Raw genomic sequence first — 14,057 nt, 5'->3', positions numbered from 1 at the left:
TCGAAACATACCTCCGATTGACGGCTATCCAAGCCTCATGTCCGCTTTATCACAGTTAAATCTATCTATAAATGTCTCCCATCATGATCACCGCCAGTCAAGCCAACTAACTGGCTCTACACATCATCCTCCCAATCATCCGGTATCGCCTCTTCCTCTCCACCTATCTCCAGACTAGCTGCCTCCCTCGCGCGCTGCACAGAAGACGACACCCACGCTCCACCACTCGGTTTCAAATTCAAAGTAGCAGTACCAACTTGAGTCCCTCCCGAGCTCGAGGACGCACCAGGCGCAGGCGAAGAACTCCCAGATCCAGACCCAGGGCGTGTGACAACTGCTGTCCACCTCCCGCCTGCTTCTGCGACCTTTGGTTGGGGTTTGGCCCATACTCCACTTCCGCTCGTCACGCTCGATATAGGCTTCGGAGCTCGTAAATCAGCGAGTTTGCCTAGGACTGCAGGTGATGGCATTGGTGATGGGAGCGACGCAGATAGGAGTGGCGTCGGGATGCGCGTGTCAACGCGCCGGATAAGCTGTACGCTTCGGTGAGGTTCTTGATCAATCATCTGTGTATCCATGCGGTAGACAGATGCGAGCTGGGCGCAGTTGATATATCAGCATCACAAAAAACAATGTTTCAAAAACTGGAAGAAATAAAAGGAACTCACGTCATGCACGATTTTACGTCGTTCAGGAGGCATGTGCGGCAGGACTTGCGTGCGTTTGTCAGAAGTGATGAAACTAGAACAGAGCTAGAGTGAGAACGTGCATCAGATTCATGAGAGATACCGTCACTCACTCTGCAAACGTCTTCTCCACTAGCCCCACAAACTTACTGTTCGCTTTCGTGAAAGTCACTAGGTCATCATTGTAAGTGACCTTGACCTGTAAACCCTCGCGCTTCTCGGGACTGATGCCAAGAGCGTCTGCAAGTCGCGCATTGCGTTTCTTGATCGCGCATTCACCAGTGCATTTGAGCTGGGTGGTTGAATTTCCTTGGGAGCATGGGATAGAGGAGCGGAGGAGGCCGCAGGGACAGGTGAGAGTGACGAGTGCGAGACAGGCCTCGGTTTCAGGGCATGCTGCTGGGGCGTGGCATGGCTGGGTGCATGGGTGTTGTGCTGGCAAGCTAGATTAAAGGAGAAATTTATATCAGTTGAAGTGAGGAGAATGGAAGAACTTACCATGATTTGCGAGACTTGCCGCATACAGCGGCACACGTTCCACAGTCGTCTGCGTGGCACAGGCGTTCGCAATGATGGAAACCGCATGATAGCAATCTGTGAAGCAACAGTAAAGTTAATCGATACGATCACTGTCAGACAAACACAAAACTCACTTTCCGCATACCGTACCACAACTCACACGCTCCTGCGCACATCTGACATTATCCACCATCTTCTTTCCGCATGCACACTGTTTGCTGGTGAGGAAAGGACACGGTGGGCAAGGAGATGCTTCCACTGGTTCGCTTGGATCCGCACCAGCGATGATGACGCCCTCATGACACGCATGAGGGACGCGCGAATGGCCACATGGAGGTGAAGGCCTTGCGCACGGATAACTGCAAGTCATCGTCGTACCGCATGGAATTGGAGGCTCCAAAGCCGTCCGGCCACACGGGCATATAAGCTATTCGAACGTCAGGCCCAAACATAACGATAATCAATAGAAAAGACAACTTACATCTTCATAAACACTCTGCAGACACACCCCACACGCGCCTCGGTGGTCCTTTCGCTCGCACCGGTGATTCCCACAGCTCAACATCTTCCCACACGGGAGGTCACACTCGTGCAGCCCGCCTTCTTCAGCACCAAGCTCGTCCAACAATCCTGCGCGTTTCTTGCCCTTTCCTTTTTGCGCAGCAGCAAGAGACGCGAGAGGGCAGCAAATGCGATTGCATTGGTGGCGTCCGCATATGCGTAGGGCGATGCATGCACGATCGCAAAGAACATCACCGGCTTCGTTACCTTCACTGGTTTCGATGACTTCGCCGCACTTGATCATCACTTTCGTTGCTCCGCATCGACAGGTGCGCTCTATGAGCTCGGTGCATGGTGGGCAGGGACCAGTATGACAGCTTACCCCACATTGGTGCGAGCAGTCGGGTAAGGTTTTGATGCACTGTTGCTTGCATGTAGGCACAGGAACAGTACAAGATGTGCGGGGTCCGAGGAAATACGCAATGTCTTTGCCACTGGCGTCGTATTTGGGAGTGGTTATTGATTCCAGTTCGTGGATATAGCGATCGTGTTGTTCGACAGTAGGGAGAGCGAACCTGCTGCAGGCGCAGGTTTGCATGATGGATGGATCAAGCGGGCATCTTGGAGGTGTGAACGACGGGGGATGACATCCTTTCTCGCAGGCGTGTACTCCGCATGCAAAAGGCCTGTGAAAGGGACGTCAGCATACATGTGCGTCACAATGATTTTAGAATAAGGTAGGATATCCTTTATCAGTTGCAGGAGATACGTTGGAGTAAAAAGAGAATATGGATATATGTGCTGCATCATGCGCGAGCCTCCATCAAATACGCGCCGCAGGGAATAAGCAAGATGAAGGTGAATTAATACTTGCCTGCCACACACGCCATCGCATTCATAGCGGCCCTCCCAACCAAGCTCTCCCTCAACAGCGCATACAACAGCCCACTTTTTCCTGTCGCCACACGGCACTTCTTTCTCCTCTTTCCCACAATAACACGCGACGATTTCAGCCACGACACATGGCTTGCACTCACCGGGGTGGCAAACCTGAGCACATGTATGCTGAGGATTCCCACACAACAAGGGTTTACTACAAATGACGCCACAGGAAACGCCAGTAGTGGCATTTGGAGACGCCAGGGAAGAGCAACGGACCGTTGAGACTTGGCGTCCACACCAACAGCCCTTCCGGACGGTAACGGCGCACGGTGGACAGGGACCAGGGTGGCAGGGAAGAGGACAGCCGTGGCCACAAGCAGAAATACGTACGCGGGAGCAGGGAAGTGCACAGCTATGTGGGGTGACAAGGCGAGTAGGGGATGGATCTGTGATGCGATGACAAAAGCACCTGATGGTAAGATGTAAGTACACGATACAGATAGGTAAGTAGCACTTGCCGATAGCTGGATGGTACAGATTCACGTTTGGCTTGACAACCGGGACATCTCCATTCGCCGGTACGTTCCTCGCCACGGGCACGCCATGCATCTTGAAGATCCTTGACGCTTTTGGAAGCCCAAGCCCGAATGCACTTCAGGTGAAATGTAGTCCAACAGCATTGGAGGTTTTCGGAGTGATCTGAAGAAGAGCAGGACCAGGTGGGCTGTTCTGGACGAATGGGGTTGAAGCAAATTGGGCAGTCAGGATAAGGATGGGTGCTGAGGGCATGAGTAAGGGTCGAAGTGAGGTCATCGGCGAGAGGTGCCTTGGGTCTTGGAGGTTTGGCTTTCTTGAGCAGCAAAGAAGCTTTCTGTGAGAGATGGGCTTCAACTTCAGGTTTTGAGTCACCAGTTAATGGTATCGGTTCAGAAAGTGACGGATTGAATTTGGAACGCCGGGATGGACGCTTCGACTGCGGTTGGGGTTGAGAATCAGTGACGTTGGGTTCATTCACAGTGGTGGCCCCCTGGGGACGTCTGGGAGGGCGATTCTTCCTTGACCGTGCATTTCCATCACCTGTTTCACTTGCAACAGAGTTAGAGCCAGTTGTGGTCTGGGAAGCGCCAGGTGGTCTACGCCAATTTGAGCTTCCCTGCCCGTGATCATGAGATCGGTCCTGATCAAAGTTTCGGCGAGGCTTCCTGCTGCCTGTACCATCTGTCTCCGGAGCAACTACGACAATCGAACTAGCTGCATTCGCTGAAGGAATGTGACTTCTGGGACGATTGCCACGACGGTTTCTGTTCGAGTTTGAGGTTGGATTCGCTAAAGCGGGTACTTGGTTTTCAACTTGATGTTGGATTGTAGTTCCAGGTGAGGACGTTTCCATGCGAAGGGGACTGGTATAAGCTAGTATAAGCTGCTGGCTCTATGGGTGCTGGAGGCGAAATATATATTGCTGAGTCAGCCTTTCCGGCTCCGGCCCAGGCGAGTCACTGGGCACTGAGTAAAAATGACTATGCTTTTCCGGTGACTCTACGCTATTTCTGATATCTGCGTGGTGGTATGTTCAAGGTCAAGTGACTCGGCTGTTACTATGATTGATATCGATATTCACGGTAGAATCTGCTGTTTGTGGGAAAATTAATATATCCGTTACGGCTACACTTGGTTGCCGGTGACCAGTCAATGCCCAACTTTCACTCCCTTTCCCATTTGTTTCGTTCGTTTTGCGTTAACCCTCGTCGCTAGACAAAGTACTTTTGCAGGCCCATTCATTGTTGCTAAATCTAACCGAAACGCTAGAGGAAACTTCAAATTTGATTCTGCTCGACATCACAAAGATCATGCGTCACTACCGGTTGATACGCGTACGCGTTCCTGCACAATAATTGTACTCATAGCGAACGAAAGGGACAAGGTGTACAAATATCTGCATGAGTGAAGAAAGGTCGACATGATGTCTCCTGCAGAAGATGAGTTAAAATTATCGGGATAGTGAAATGGAGACGTTGATGAAGCGGTTGCAAACATACGTCGTGCAGAAGTTTAGAAGTTCAGCGGAAAATCTGATCACCGAGCTCAAAGTGCCAAGTTTCAGTAACACCGCGAAGACCCCCGATAGATCACCAAGTTGACTTCATGGAAGTGTTGAAAGACAACCCGGACTGCAAGACACAGTGCGAGGACCTCCCATGGAGTGCTGAGTGTCCAAATTTCGGTCACAATTTGTATCGCTGGTAAACTGATAGATGCTGAAGAGGACAAGTACCTCGCTGATGAACCTGATCGTTCACCCATAATCCTTACCACTTGATATGTCACCGCTCACTCAGTCGCTCTGTAGTAGTGCAGTTAAATGGACGGGAATGGCAGATATCGGTGCAGATTACTCACCACATCTGTCGTCGTGACTCCCGAGAGGCTCGCTTCATGCAACCAGCCAGAAGTCACAAATGCACTGTACGTGAGAAAGCATACATGGCACATGATGATGCTATTCATGAGAGATGACTTGTTAGCTGAGTGCAAATTTGTAATCCACACAAATTAGCGAACTTCTTAGAGGCGATGATGCGAGGGATTTACGTGATAATTATCCCGAGATGATCAGTCAATGCGCTGAATGAGCTGCACCCACCAATGAGGTTCTTGATTGGCATCTGTATAAGGTAGCTACTACTAGACACGCATATAGTTAGTATATCAGCATCACAAAAATAAATCATCGACAGGACTGAGACGACACGAACTTATATTATGCACAAATAGTCTCTGCCGAGAGAATACCATATGTAGCAAGTGTTGCGTGCATGCGTCAGAAACGACGAAACTAAAACACAGATGAAGTGAGAACGCGCCGCATCAGGCAATGGCAGTGACCACTTACTCTGCCGAAGGCTTCTCCGAAACCTACCGTGAATTCACCCTCACAAAGCTGTCAGGGTGATAGATTAATGAGAGCAGATTGATGCACGGCTGCATGAGGCATTAGCGTCTGACTTGGTGGTGATCGTAGGATCGTACCTCTCAGGCTGGCCTTGAAGACAGCTCCTGGAACCACTTGTGTTCAAAGTGGTCCATTTCCCCACCAAAATCTACGTGATCGACATTCTTTGCCGTTTAATTCAATATTCGACTATTAGGAGGAGGACTAGTTTCAAGACGTAACGTTTCGAGAAATGTGGTGAGACCCTCATCAGTGAATTCAAGAGTCCTCGATATTGTAACCATGAGAATTATATAGATACATAATTTTGCTCCTGCCAAATATGACAATTTATACATCAATAAATTTGACGTCTTGGTATGTAGGTATGTATGCCTACAAATTTAGGTTACTCTGAGGCATTCATGACAATGGTGTGATACATTAACATAACAGCCAGCAAGGTATTATGGTGTAACCGTGTCCATATGGTCAAAATTTTCCATATTTCTCATTTAATGTTTGAATTACAAGGCTATTTATGGGTTTATCATGGAAAGTGGGATTAGCATCAGAAGTAAAACATATATTACTATGGGCACTTGTGAATATGTGGTGATGTTGCACCATCATGGCTAGGGATCCGCACGGGTATACCCTGGGGTGTCGGGGACCTGACCCGCACCCGCACCTGGCAAAAACCCGTACCCGCTCTGACGGGTACGGGTTTTCGGCGGGTACAACAAGCTCAGACCCGTACCCGCACCCGTGCAGGGTTTACCCGCGGGTACCATAGGTATCACCACCAGTGCTTAGCACATATGTCCAGCACACGTCAGCGAATGCTGACGTGACTCGAACATATGTGGATGGCACAAGGAGTGGAGGCACGGGCAAATTTGCTGGCGCACGCTGGGCGTTCGCGCATGGCATCCATCGCGTTGGGAACGTGGCGAACTGCGAACGGTGGGTGACGACATGGATCAACATGGCTCTTGCTCGAACGAGGATCGACGGACTCACAGTCTGCGAATGGTGGGCAATGACTCGGATCAGCATGGCTCTTTCCCGAATGAGGATCAACGGACTGACCAACTGCGAACGGTGGGCAACGACTCGGATCAGCATGGCTTTTGCTCGAACGAGGATCGACGGACTCGGACTCATGAGAGCATGCACTGGATGCACGAGAGGGTGGATTGGAGCCATGAGAGAGGTGCGCAGGATGTACAAGAGGGTGCGCGCGATGTATGAGAGGGTGGAGGTCTGAGAGGTGCGAGAGGGTGTGCCAGATGTACAAGAGGGTGCACGGGATACGAGAGGGTGTGCGCAATGTATGAGAGGGTGCAGCGGAGGTCTGAGAAAACGAGCAAGGAGTAAAGACAAGAAAGAATGATAAAGGACAACTCACATGACAATAGAATTCAGCTGTGGGACTTGACAATAAAGTTACTAAAAATTATCAGTTAGTGTGATGAAAACACGCACCTTTGCAGCCCTAATACCACCAACTCCCCATCTAGAGTCGACTCTACATGCGCCGCGTGCGCGCGCTGTGAATGCACCCAAGCGTAGAATGGCTACACTGCGACTGTGACGGGTACATCACGGGTACGGGTATTTGCGCGGGTCACAAAATCCTGACCCGTACCCGTACCCGGCAGTACCCGTACCCGCGACCCACCGCGGGTTACCCGTACCCGTGCAGTTCCCTAATCATGGCTAGCAAGTACATGTAGCGCAGTTGTGTCCCGGCTGTTAAACATTCTCATTTCTCACTCTTATGCGTCAAATTAAAATGCTATTAGTGATGGACAGGTCCGGTTCGGTCCGGTTCTCTAGGAAATTCAGAGAACCGTGGACCGGACCATCGGTTCAGTTCTCTCAGTAAGCAGAACTGTGGACCGGACCATCGGTTCGGTCCAATAATGGTCCGGTTCCGGTTCAGCAAGGGTTTGAACCGAGAACCGGACCCAAAAAATGTCAAACTTCATATACATATCTTAAGTACAAACATTCCGTCCCTGATAGTCTCGTATGTAAGTTGATTTCTGTCTCGACTCGATGTTTCATATAACTCATGCATGTTTAGGGCCATTTGGCTCGCGTTCTCGGCCACTATTGCTATGTCCATTCGACTCTCGACAGCGCCTCGAAAACTTGCTCTGAATAATCAGCCCGATTGTTTTTGCATTGCTATACTAGGTCTTGTACTGCTACGAGCATTGAGTAAATCTTCAACCCCCGCGAGCTTCCTAACATCTGCTTGTTCAAGTCAAGGAATTCGGGCAAGTATTTGTTTGAAATGTCTATTAAGGTGCGTGGTCTACTTAGCATCATCTATTCACTGCAAATGACATGTTCTAGTGCTGATGTCAGTGCCCAGTCAGGTCCGCGTCCACTATGTAGGGAGTAGGTGAGGTTGACCTAGAGGTATATTGATTTGGATATTTTTGTCAGCTATTTGACAGGTTTGTCCCATCAAGAGGTCTGGATCCAACATTGACTTGCCGTTTCGCAGTTGCCGCCGGCGTTGTGGTGGTATACGATTGGGGTGAGCAGGACAGTGTTCGAAAATTGCTGATTTTCTTGTCATCATCATCGACGATGAGCACAGCCGTGTTACATAATATGCACTCTGCACTGCGCCTGGCCCATGTAAGTCTGGAGATCGAAATTTTTGTACCATCCCTTATTACTTGACAATCGGTTCGAACCTGTTCAGACCTGTTCGAACCAGGTTCGAGAATTCTGCAAGTCCTCGAACCGTGGACTGGACCGACGGTTCGGTTCCCCCTATTGCCTGAACTTTGAACCGGACTTTGGTCAGGTTCGAAACGGTTCGGGTTCGAACCATGGTTCAGGACTGGACCTGGCCATCACTAAATGCTATGTAAGCCTATTTCATGGACAGTGGCTTTAGCATCAGTAATCAAATATATGTTAATATGGAAGCATGCGACAAGATTGTGACTTTGCGACTTCACAGCTATTAGGGATTGATAGTGTATTTGTGTCAGCATTTTTCTTATTTTTCGTTGTTGAGATTCTTTCGGGGCTATTCAAGGCCTTATATATATGAATACGATGCCGAGCCAAACAGTTTCCAATATCAATATTTATCCAGGAAAGCAGGAACTCACCACTTTCAAGTTGAACGGAATTTTAATTGAGGGTTTCACGTGATACAAACAAACAACCTCGTCATTATTAAAAGTGAATGAGTCTGCATGAATATGAATCATAAGCACGATAAGGTACTTAGCGGGACTCGAACTAGTAAAGAGCGCTCCTGCGAGCGTACTATACAGCCGTTAGTAGTATAGAGCCCCTGGAGCCACTGACTTGTTCGAGTATACATATACTCTTCCGGCGAATGCCGGATACCATTATAAATAGATCGTTGTCCAAATCGGGACATTCTCTTCGACGATAACTCGATGACTTTTGTGTTCACTGTCGATTCGATTTTGTATCTACAAATCTATACAATACCAGCATGAATAATGATAACTACGCCAATGCGAATGGAGAGCTCGAAAATCAACATTACGAGGTACGTTAATCATTCTCTGATATCGGCTACTCGCTGATCATCAGTAGATACCTCAGCGTCTTCTTCGACACACTCCAAGGCCTCGGGAGGTGGTGTTCATGTTGACAAGAACCCAGCTGGTAAGTGATGCAATCGTTCGTTAGTTACAACACTGAAGTTTTGAAAGGCAATTATGTACATTACCTGGGCTGTCGCGCGACGCCATGTGCATCAACGCGTCTATCAACCGGAGTTGCCGTTCCCTCCCTACCCCCCGCATCCAGTCTGGTCAGACGAGGTACGGGCGATGATGATACTGTGGGTAGCGAGAGAGTGCCGCATGTTCGAAATGGAGATGGCTGAACTTGAGTATATACTGGGACTTGGAGGTGCTGCCCGTTAGTGCCTATAAGTAAGCCATTTTAAAACTAAAAAAAATCCAAATCGACTGACGAGTTTCAGAATGTACATACGAAGAGGATCGTAAAGATTCAGGAGGTAGAGAGTGGGATTGAGTGACTGCATACACTGGATAGATGCATGATATATGATGTACTAGATACCTTCACGAAGTTTTTTCAGCGGACAGGCGTGGCGTTGATAAATTCAAGTCAGGTTCGCCTGACGAATGTCACCCTCATAGATTGGCCTGCTGGTAGTGTCGGGCAGGCTTATTCAGCCCATTAGCAGAGACAGTCGCCTTGTGCCAAGGGTTCGCTGTAGATTACAGGTAGGTGGACACCGAAGATCCCAAATAATGAGTACGCGATGTCTTCTTGCAGTGTGGTGACACGAGATGATGCCCATTGAAGTCTCTGTCGAGCCTGGACGGAAGGAGATCAGAGCCCGTGCATCTATTCCAGTCGCATCCTGCAACTCCTTCATGATTGCAGGGGACTCTTTGTGGTTGGAAGAGTGATCGTCCAGATATAATGACCAATCATTCTGATAGAATAATACAACTTTTGGAGCAATGAACTCTTGAAAGGCCCATCCTCGCTGGTTCCAGACACTCCTCGCCAATGCGCCGGGATGGGATAAAGGAGGTACATCGGATAGGTATACAATGGTGAGCGCTGAATGGTGATACCAGACGAACATGGAGTTGACCGATTCTTGAAGCTCGGTGTTACTCCTCTTGTCGATGTAGCGTGTGTGCTGGTGGGTTGATATCGAGACTATGCAGAGCAGGGGATACGAGAGTGGTGGAGTGAGTTAGAGGTTCTGGCAGCGGGTTTGGAATGATGATCAGAGAGTCTATAAGGTCAATAGGGGAGAAAATGGAGGATTCGTGAGTCTTGGTCCGTGTACATCGATGCAACGTCAAATGCTGCTCTTGCATCTGGGACGAGGCCTTTTCCGCAGAGGGCAATACCCTTGGAGATATAGCCTGTCAACGAGGGCTCAATGTTAATGGACTGTGTCACCATTGACTTAGCCATTCATAAGGGAACGGAGACGGGTCAGCAAATCTCACATTCATTGCATCCCAAAGGGCATGGTCTCAGTCGTGTTTTCACGCCATAACGAATGAGCGATGAGCATAGGAAGTATGGTTATTCGGATTGGTGTTGATATCTTGGGTGAGTAGTTCTTCGGCGGTAGATAAGTCTCCATTTACACATGCAATACGGGCGGCCGTGATGGCTAGGATCTGCATGAAACATGCTCAAACTGTTATATATATTATTTGAAGACAGAAACATGCCTTCGAGCGATGGGCGTAAGAAGTTTGGCGGTAATATCTTGTGTGGGTAGTTTTTCGTCAGTAAATGAGTCTCCATCTATGTATGCATCACGGGCTGTTGTGATGGCGATAGTCTGCAAGAAGCATGCTCGAATTGTGGTATGTGAGTCAGGGACGGAAACATGCCTTTGCATGAGTACCTTGAGGTACTGCCCACTCTGAGATCATCTTATCATCGCCTCCGCTGAGGATGTGGTTGCCATCCATGGAGAAAGTGACACATATCGCGTCGAATGAGTGCTTCAAGATGGCAATGGTTTATCGATCTGAGAGCCGCCAGAGATGGATGTGTTGGTCAGTAGATGCAGAGGTGGCGAGGGTGCCAACAGGATGAATGGCAATGGCATTGATTTGGTTAGTGTGGCCCGTCCAGGGATCCCTGACCTGCTTCCATGTTGTTGTATCCCATTCACGTATGGTAGGATCAGAATCATTACCGCCTGTGAGAAGGCTATCGGGCGTCCACGCGAGTGACAAGTTGTATGATGTGTGACCCTCGACCCTCGAGGGATGCGACATGTTTCCTGGTGCCTGAATTGTAAATTTCGATATGGCTGTCTGTTGCGATGGCAATAAGTTCTCCAGACGGTGAATACTGTATGCAGTTGACACCACCACACATGATTGGATATCCTTGATGCTGCCGAGTTTGGGTATTCCACAGTTTCGTCATTTTGTCGCAAGCATTCGTGAGTTCTGATGTCAAAAAAGCCTGCAGCAAAGTGCAGGCTACCAATAACATCATGAGGCGCAGTGCACACAGGAATGTGAATGAATTGCTTACGCAGAGTCCACCATGCGATCTGTATGACATAAGCAAACCATCAGAGCGCATTGTGAAACAAATGTTTGATGCATGCAAACCTTCAGAAGTAGTGCGGAATACTGGGAGGTCCATGAATGCATTAAACAACTTCCCATATCTGTAGCGAAAGGCAACCCCGTTGCTAAAGCTGACGGAGGAGAGCGTCAGTGGAAGCATCCCAAATGAGAGAGAATGTACAGCGACTTGCGGATGAAAGGCGTCAAGATCTCGGCGCCCAACCTATATGTCCAGGTTGTCAAGAATTCCAAATCATCAGTGGCACTGAAGCCTTCTTTCAGTGCAGCAGCATGAATGTCAGAAGCGAACTGAGAAGGTCTGGAGTCAGAAGTTGGATAGCGAGCGCTATGGCGCATCAAGAGATGCACTGCATTGAGGCCACACCCTTCTGGGATGACGGGGGATGCGTCAGGAAGACCAAACGACTCCACGGAGTACATGGGTGACAAGTTGCCCCAGTGACATGTCACATTGAAAGTGCTGTCTGCACCGTCCGCTGAATTGGGCCTCGACAAGGGAAATATGTTCTCGACCTTAGAGAACGGGATGGCAGTGACAATGGCTGCAGGTTCAGCACCAGCTAATGTTGTTTAATCAGACCATAGAAATACAATTAGCATTATCACTGACTAGGCGTTGGATCTGCATAACCGACTTGAGATGCATCCGGGAAGTAAGCATCAACAGCAGTGTTGGTGGCACCGGGGGGAGGATAAGAATCAATGATGGTTGATCCTGCATAACTGGATGCTGACTCCTCCGGCGATAAGTGTTTTTTTTTCATCTGAGGTCCATTGAGTCATGTTATAGATACCTGCTGAAAAATAGGTTGGAAGATGTGACTCACGATGGCAGGCTCGTACTTGGGAAGGCCAACCTGATACTATCCGACTTGGTACATCTGGAATGACTGTTAGCGTGGACACTGAAACGAATGAGAACACCTACACTATACAGAACCACAATATTAGTCCAGGAGGACAGGCTCATGTGATGTCCCACGACAGGTTCTAGTTTCACCGTCAGTCAATTCAGACAAATATGACCCGAGGATATGCACTCAGTATCCTTGGATCTACAGACTTTGCTATCGATCAATTAGAATCAAGGGCACCGACATTCCGAATCAATGTAGCAGAGATTACTTATAGGCCTCTGTTATGAAGGTCTACAAAGTGTGCCGGTAAAGTAGGAGAGTTTTCGTGGGACTGCTCATTTGGGGGCAGATCACTTGGTGCCACACAACCATGGTCAGTAAGTCCATCAGCAGGTGCTTCTGCATACAAAGCTTCCTGATACCATGGAGGAGCTCTGAGTACTGTGTGGCCTCGCTCGTGCTGCAAATGGTGTGATAAGCTGGAACTGAGGTGAGTTAGGTTAATGAAGGGTAGGATATCACAAAATCCTGAGTAGCATACCGTTATGGTCACAGTAACCCTCCAATGCCATATGTGCTAAAGTTCAACTTGAAGGTTTCCAGGAGTCACAATACCATCTGATAGAACTCGTCAAGCCGGAGGCGCTGTCGACGGAGATGATCGACCTTTATCAGATTGATTGCATCGAATGAACCAAGTTAAGCTGCCATAAATTCTAATGAAGCGTCTGTATATAATATCCCAATCAAGGTTCAAATGTACAACAGTAGTATGATAGTTTGACTCACCGACTCAAATCGGACAGCACTGCAGGCGACCGCAACACGACTAGGCAGAAATGATGTCCAATAGCAAAGTCTAGTTGTCATACTGAAATAGCAAAGTTATTTCTTGGCTCACTTGACCATCGTCCAACTCGTGAGGGCTTCCGAGTCTGAATAGCTTCCTCTGGTCAATATCCACGGCGCCTGACCTGCTTTGACAGCACCGCCCCCACATATGGGAAGGTGCAAGATACTCAAAATCATCAATAGCCTTCTGGATAGTGAGGAACATGAGAGATTTTGGCGTGAGGTTGTTGTACTATGGATTGGAATAGCCAAGAAAACGGTGTTCAATGATGATGACTGCACCATTCTGTTGTTGAGTAATGAGACCATTGATGGTTTTATTGGTAGTGTAGGCTTCAAAGCCTGATGAAAATCAAGTACTTGAGAGAGGTAAAAATTAAGTAACATAGTACTCATGCCTCTGTCACCTCCAGGCAGGTGTCATCAAAATGATGGGGCCACTTTCAATGCACCATATGGTCAGAACCTGTATCTTTTAAGCAAAGCAAAGCAAAGAAAGCAACTGCCCGATCAAAGACATTGAGGCGGCCATGTATAGTATGAATAGCGGGGAGTCTGCATTTTGAGGTGACCTGTTGATCACAGTATGATGATTGAGCCTGAGAAGAATACCGTGACAATGAGAATACCCGAAGCACAGCCTGGGAACAACACAACTTATGCAACTCAAGAAGTGAGTGACATCAGAAGGGACTCTGACGTTCAC

General features: G+C 48.6%; 4 protein-coding genes across 4 annotated transcripts; 1 reads left to right on the top strand and 3 right to left on the bottom strand.

Annotated features, from left to right (window-relative positions):
- HD556DRAFT_153931 (uncharacterized protein) lies at positions 1–4,331 on the bottom strand. The gene is made up of 8 exons (XM_041309711.1): positions 3,107–4,331; positions 2,581–3,057; positions 1,687–2,392; positions 1,340–1,632; positions 1,185–1,280; positions 800–1,129; positions 669–741; positions 1–596 (listed from the first exon to the last, which is right to left on the bottom strand). The coding sequence occupies exons 1-8, from the start codon at positions 3,976–3,978 to the stop codon at positions 117–119; spliced, it is 3,327 nt and encodes a 1,108-aa protein (XP_041163364.1). The 5' UTR covers positions 3,979–4,331; the 3' UTR covers positions 1–116.
- Positions 4,332–6,143: 1,812 nt separating this feature from the next.
- On the bottom strand, positions 6,144–7,252 carry HD556DRAFT_1459795 (uncharacterized protein; the record flags this gene model as incomplete). Its single annotated transcript, XM_041308218.1, has 5 exons — positions 6,144–6,474; positions 6,541–6,874; positions 6,929–6,945; positions 7,006–7,108; positions 7,218–7,252. 5 exons carry the CDS (start codon positions 7,250–7,252, stop codon positions 6,295–6,297), a joined length of 669 nt encoding a protein of 222 aa, XP_041163363.1. The 3' UTR covers positions 6,144–6,294.
- Positions 7,253–9,016: 1,764 nt separating this feature from the next.
- On the top strand, positions 9,017–9,862 carry HD556DRAFT_1305696 (uncharacterized protein; the record flags this gene model as incomplete). Its single annotated transcript, XM_041299818.1, has 7 exons — positions 9,017–9,073; positions 9,121–9,192; positions 9,240–9,350; positions 9,379–9,464; positions 9,612–9,667; positions 9,722–9,782; positions 9,835–9,862. The coding sequence occupies 7 exons, from the start codon at positions 9,017–9,019 to the stop codon at positions 9,860–9,862; spliced, it is 471 nt and encodes a 156-aa protein (XP_041163362.1).
- A 1,802-nt stretch (positions 9,863–11,664) lies between these two features.
- On the bottom strand, positions 11,665–12,212 carry HD556DRAFT_1207981 (histidine phosphatase superfamily; the record flags this gene model as incomplete). Its single annotated transcript, XM_041296507.1, has 2 exons — positions 11,665–11,752; positions 11,803–12,212. Coding segments are annotated over 2 exons (498 nt in total), but the record flags the coding sequence as incomplete, so codon positions are not given.
- Between the last annotated feature and the right edge of the window lie 1,845 nt (positions 12,213–14,057).

Source organism: Suillus plorans (genome assembly GCF_016647745.1).
Source record: "Suillus plorans strain S12 chromosome Unknown HD556scaffold_12, whole genome shotgun sequence".
NCBI classification, from domain to species: Eukaryota; Fungi; Basidiomycota; class Agaricomycetes; order Boletales; family Suillaceae; genus Suillus; species Suillus plorans.
Note: the sequence above shows the minus strand (reverse complement) of the source record. Positions and strands in the feature narration are given on the sequence as shown.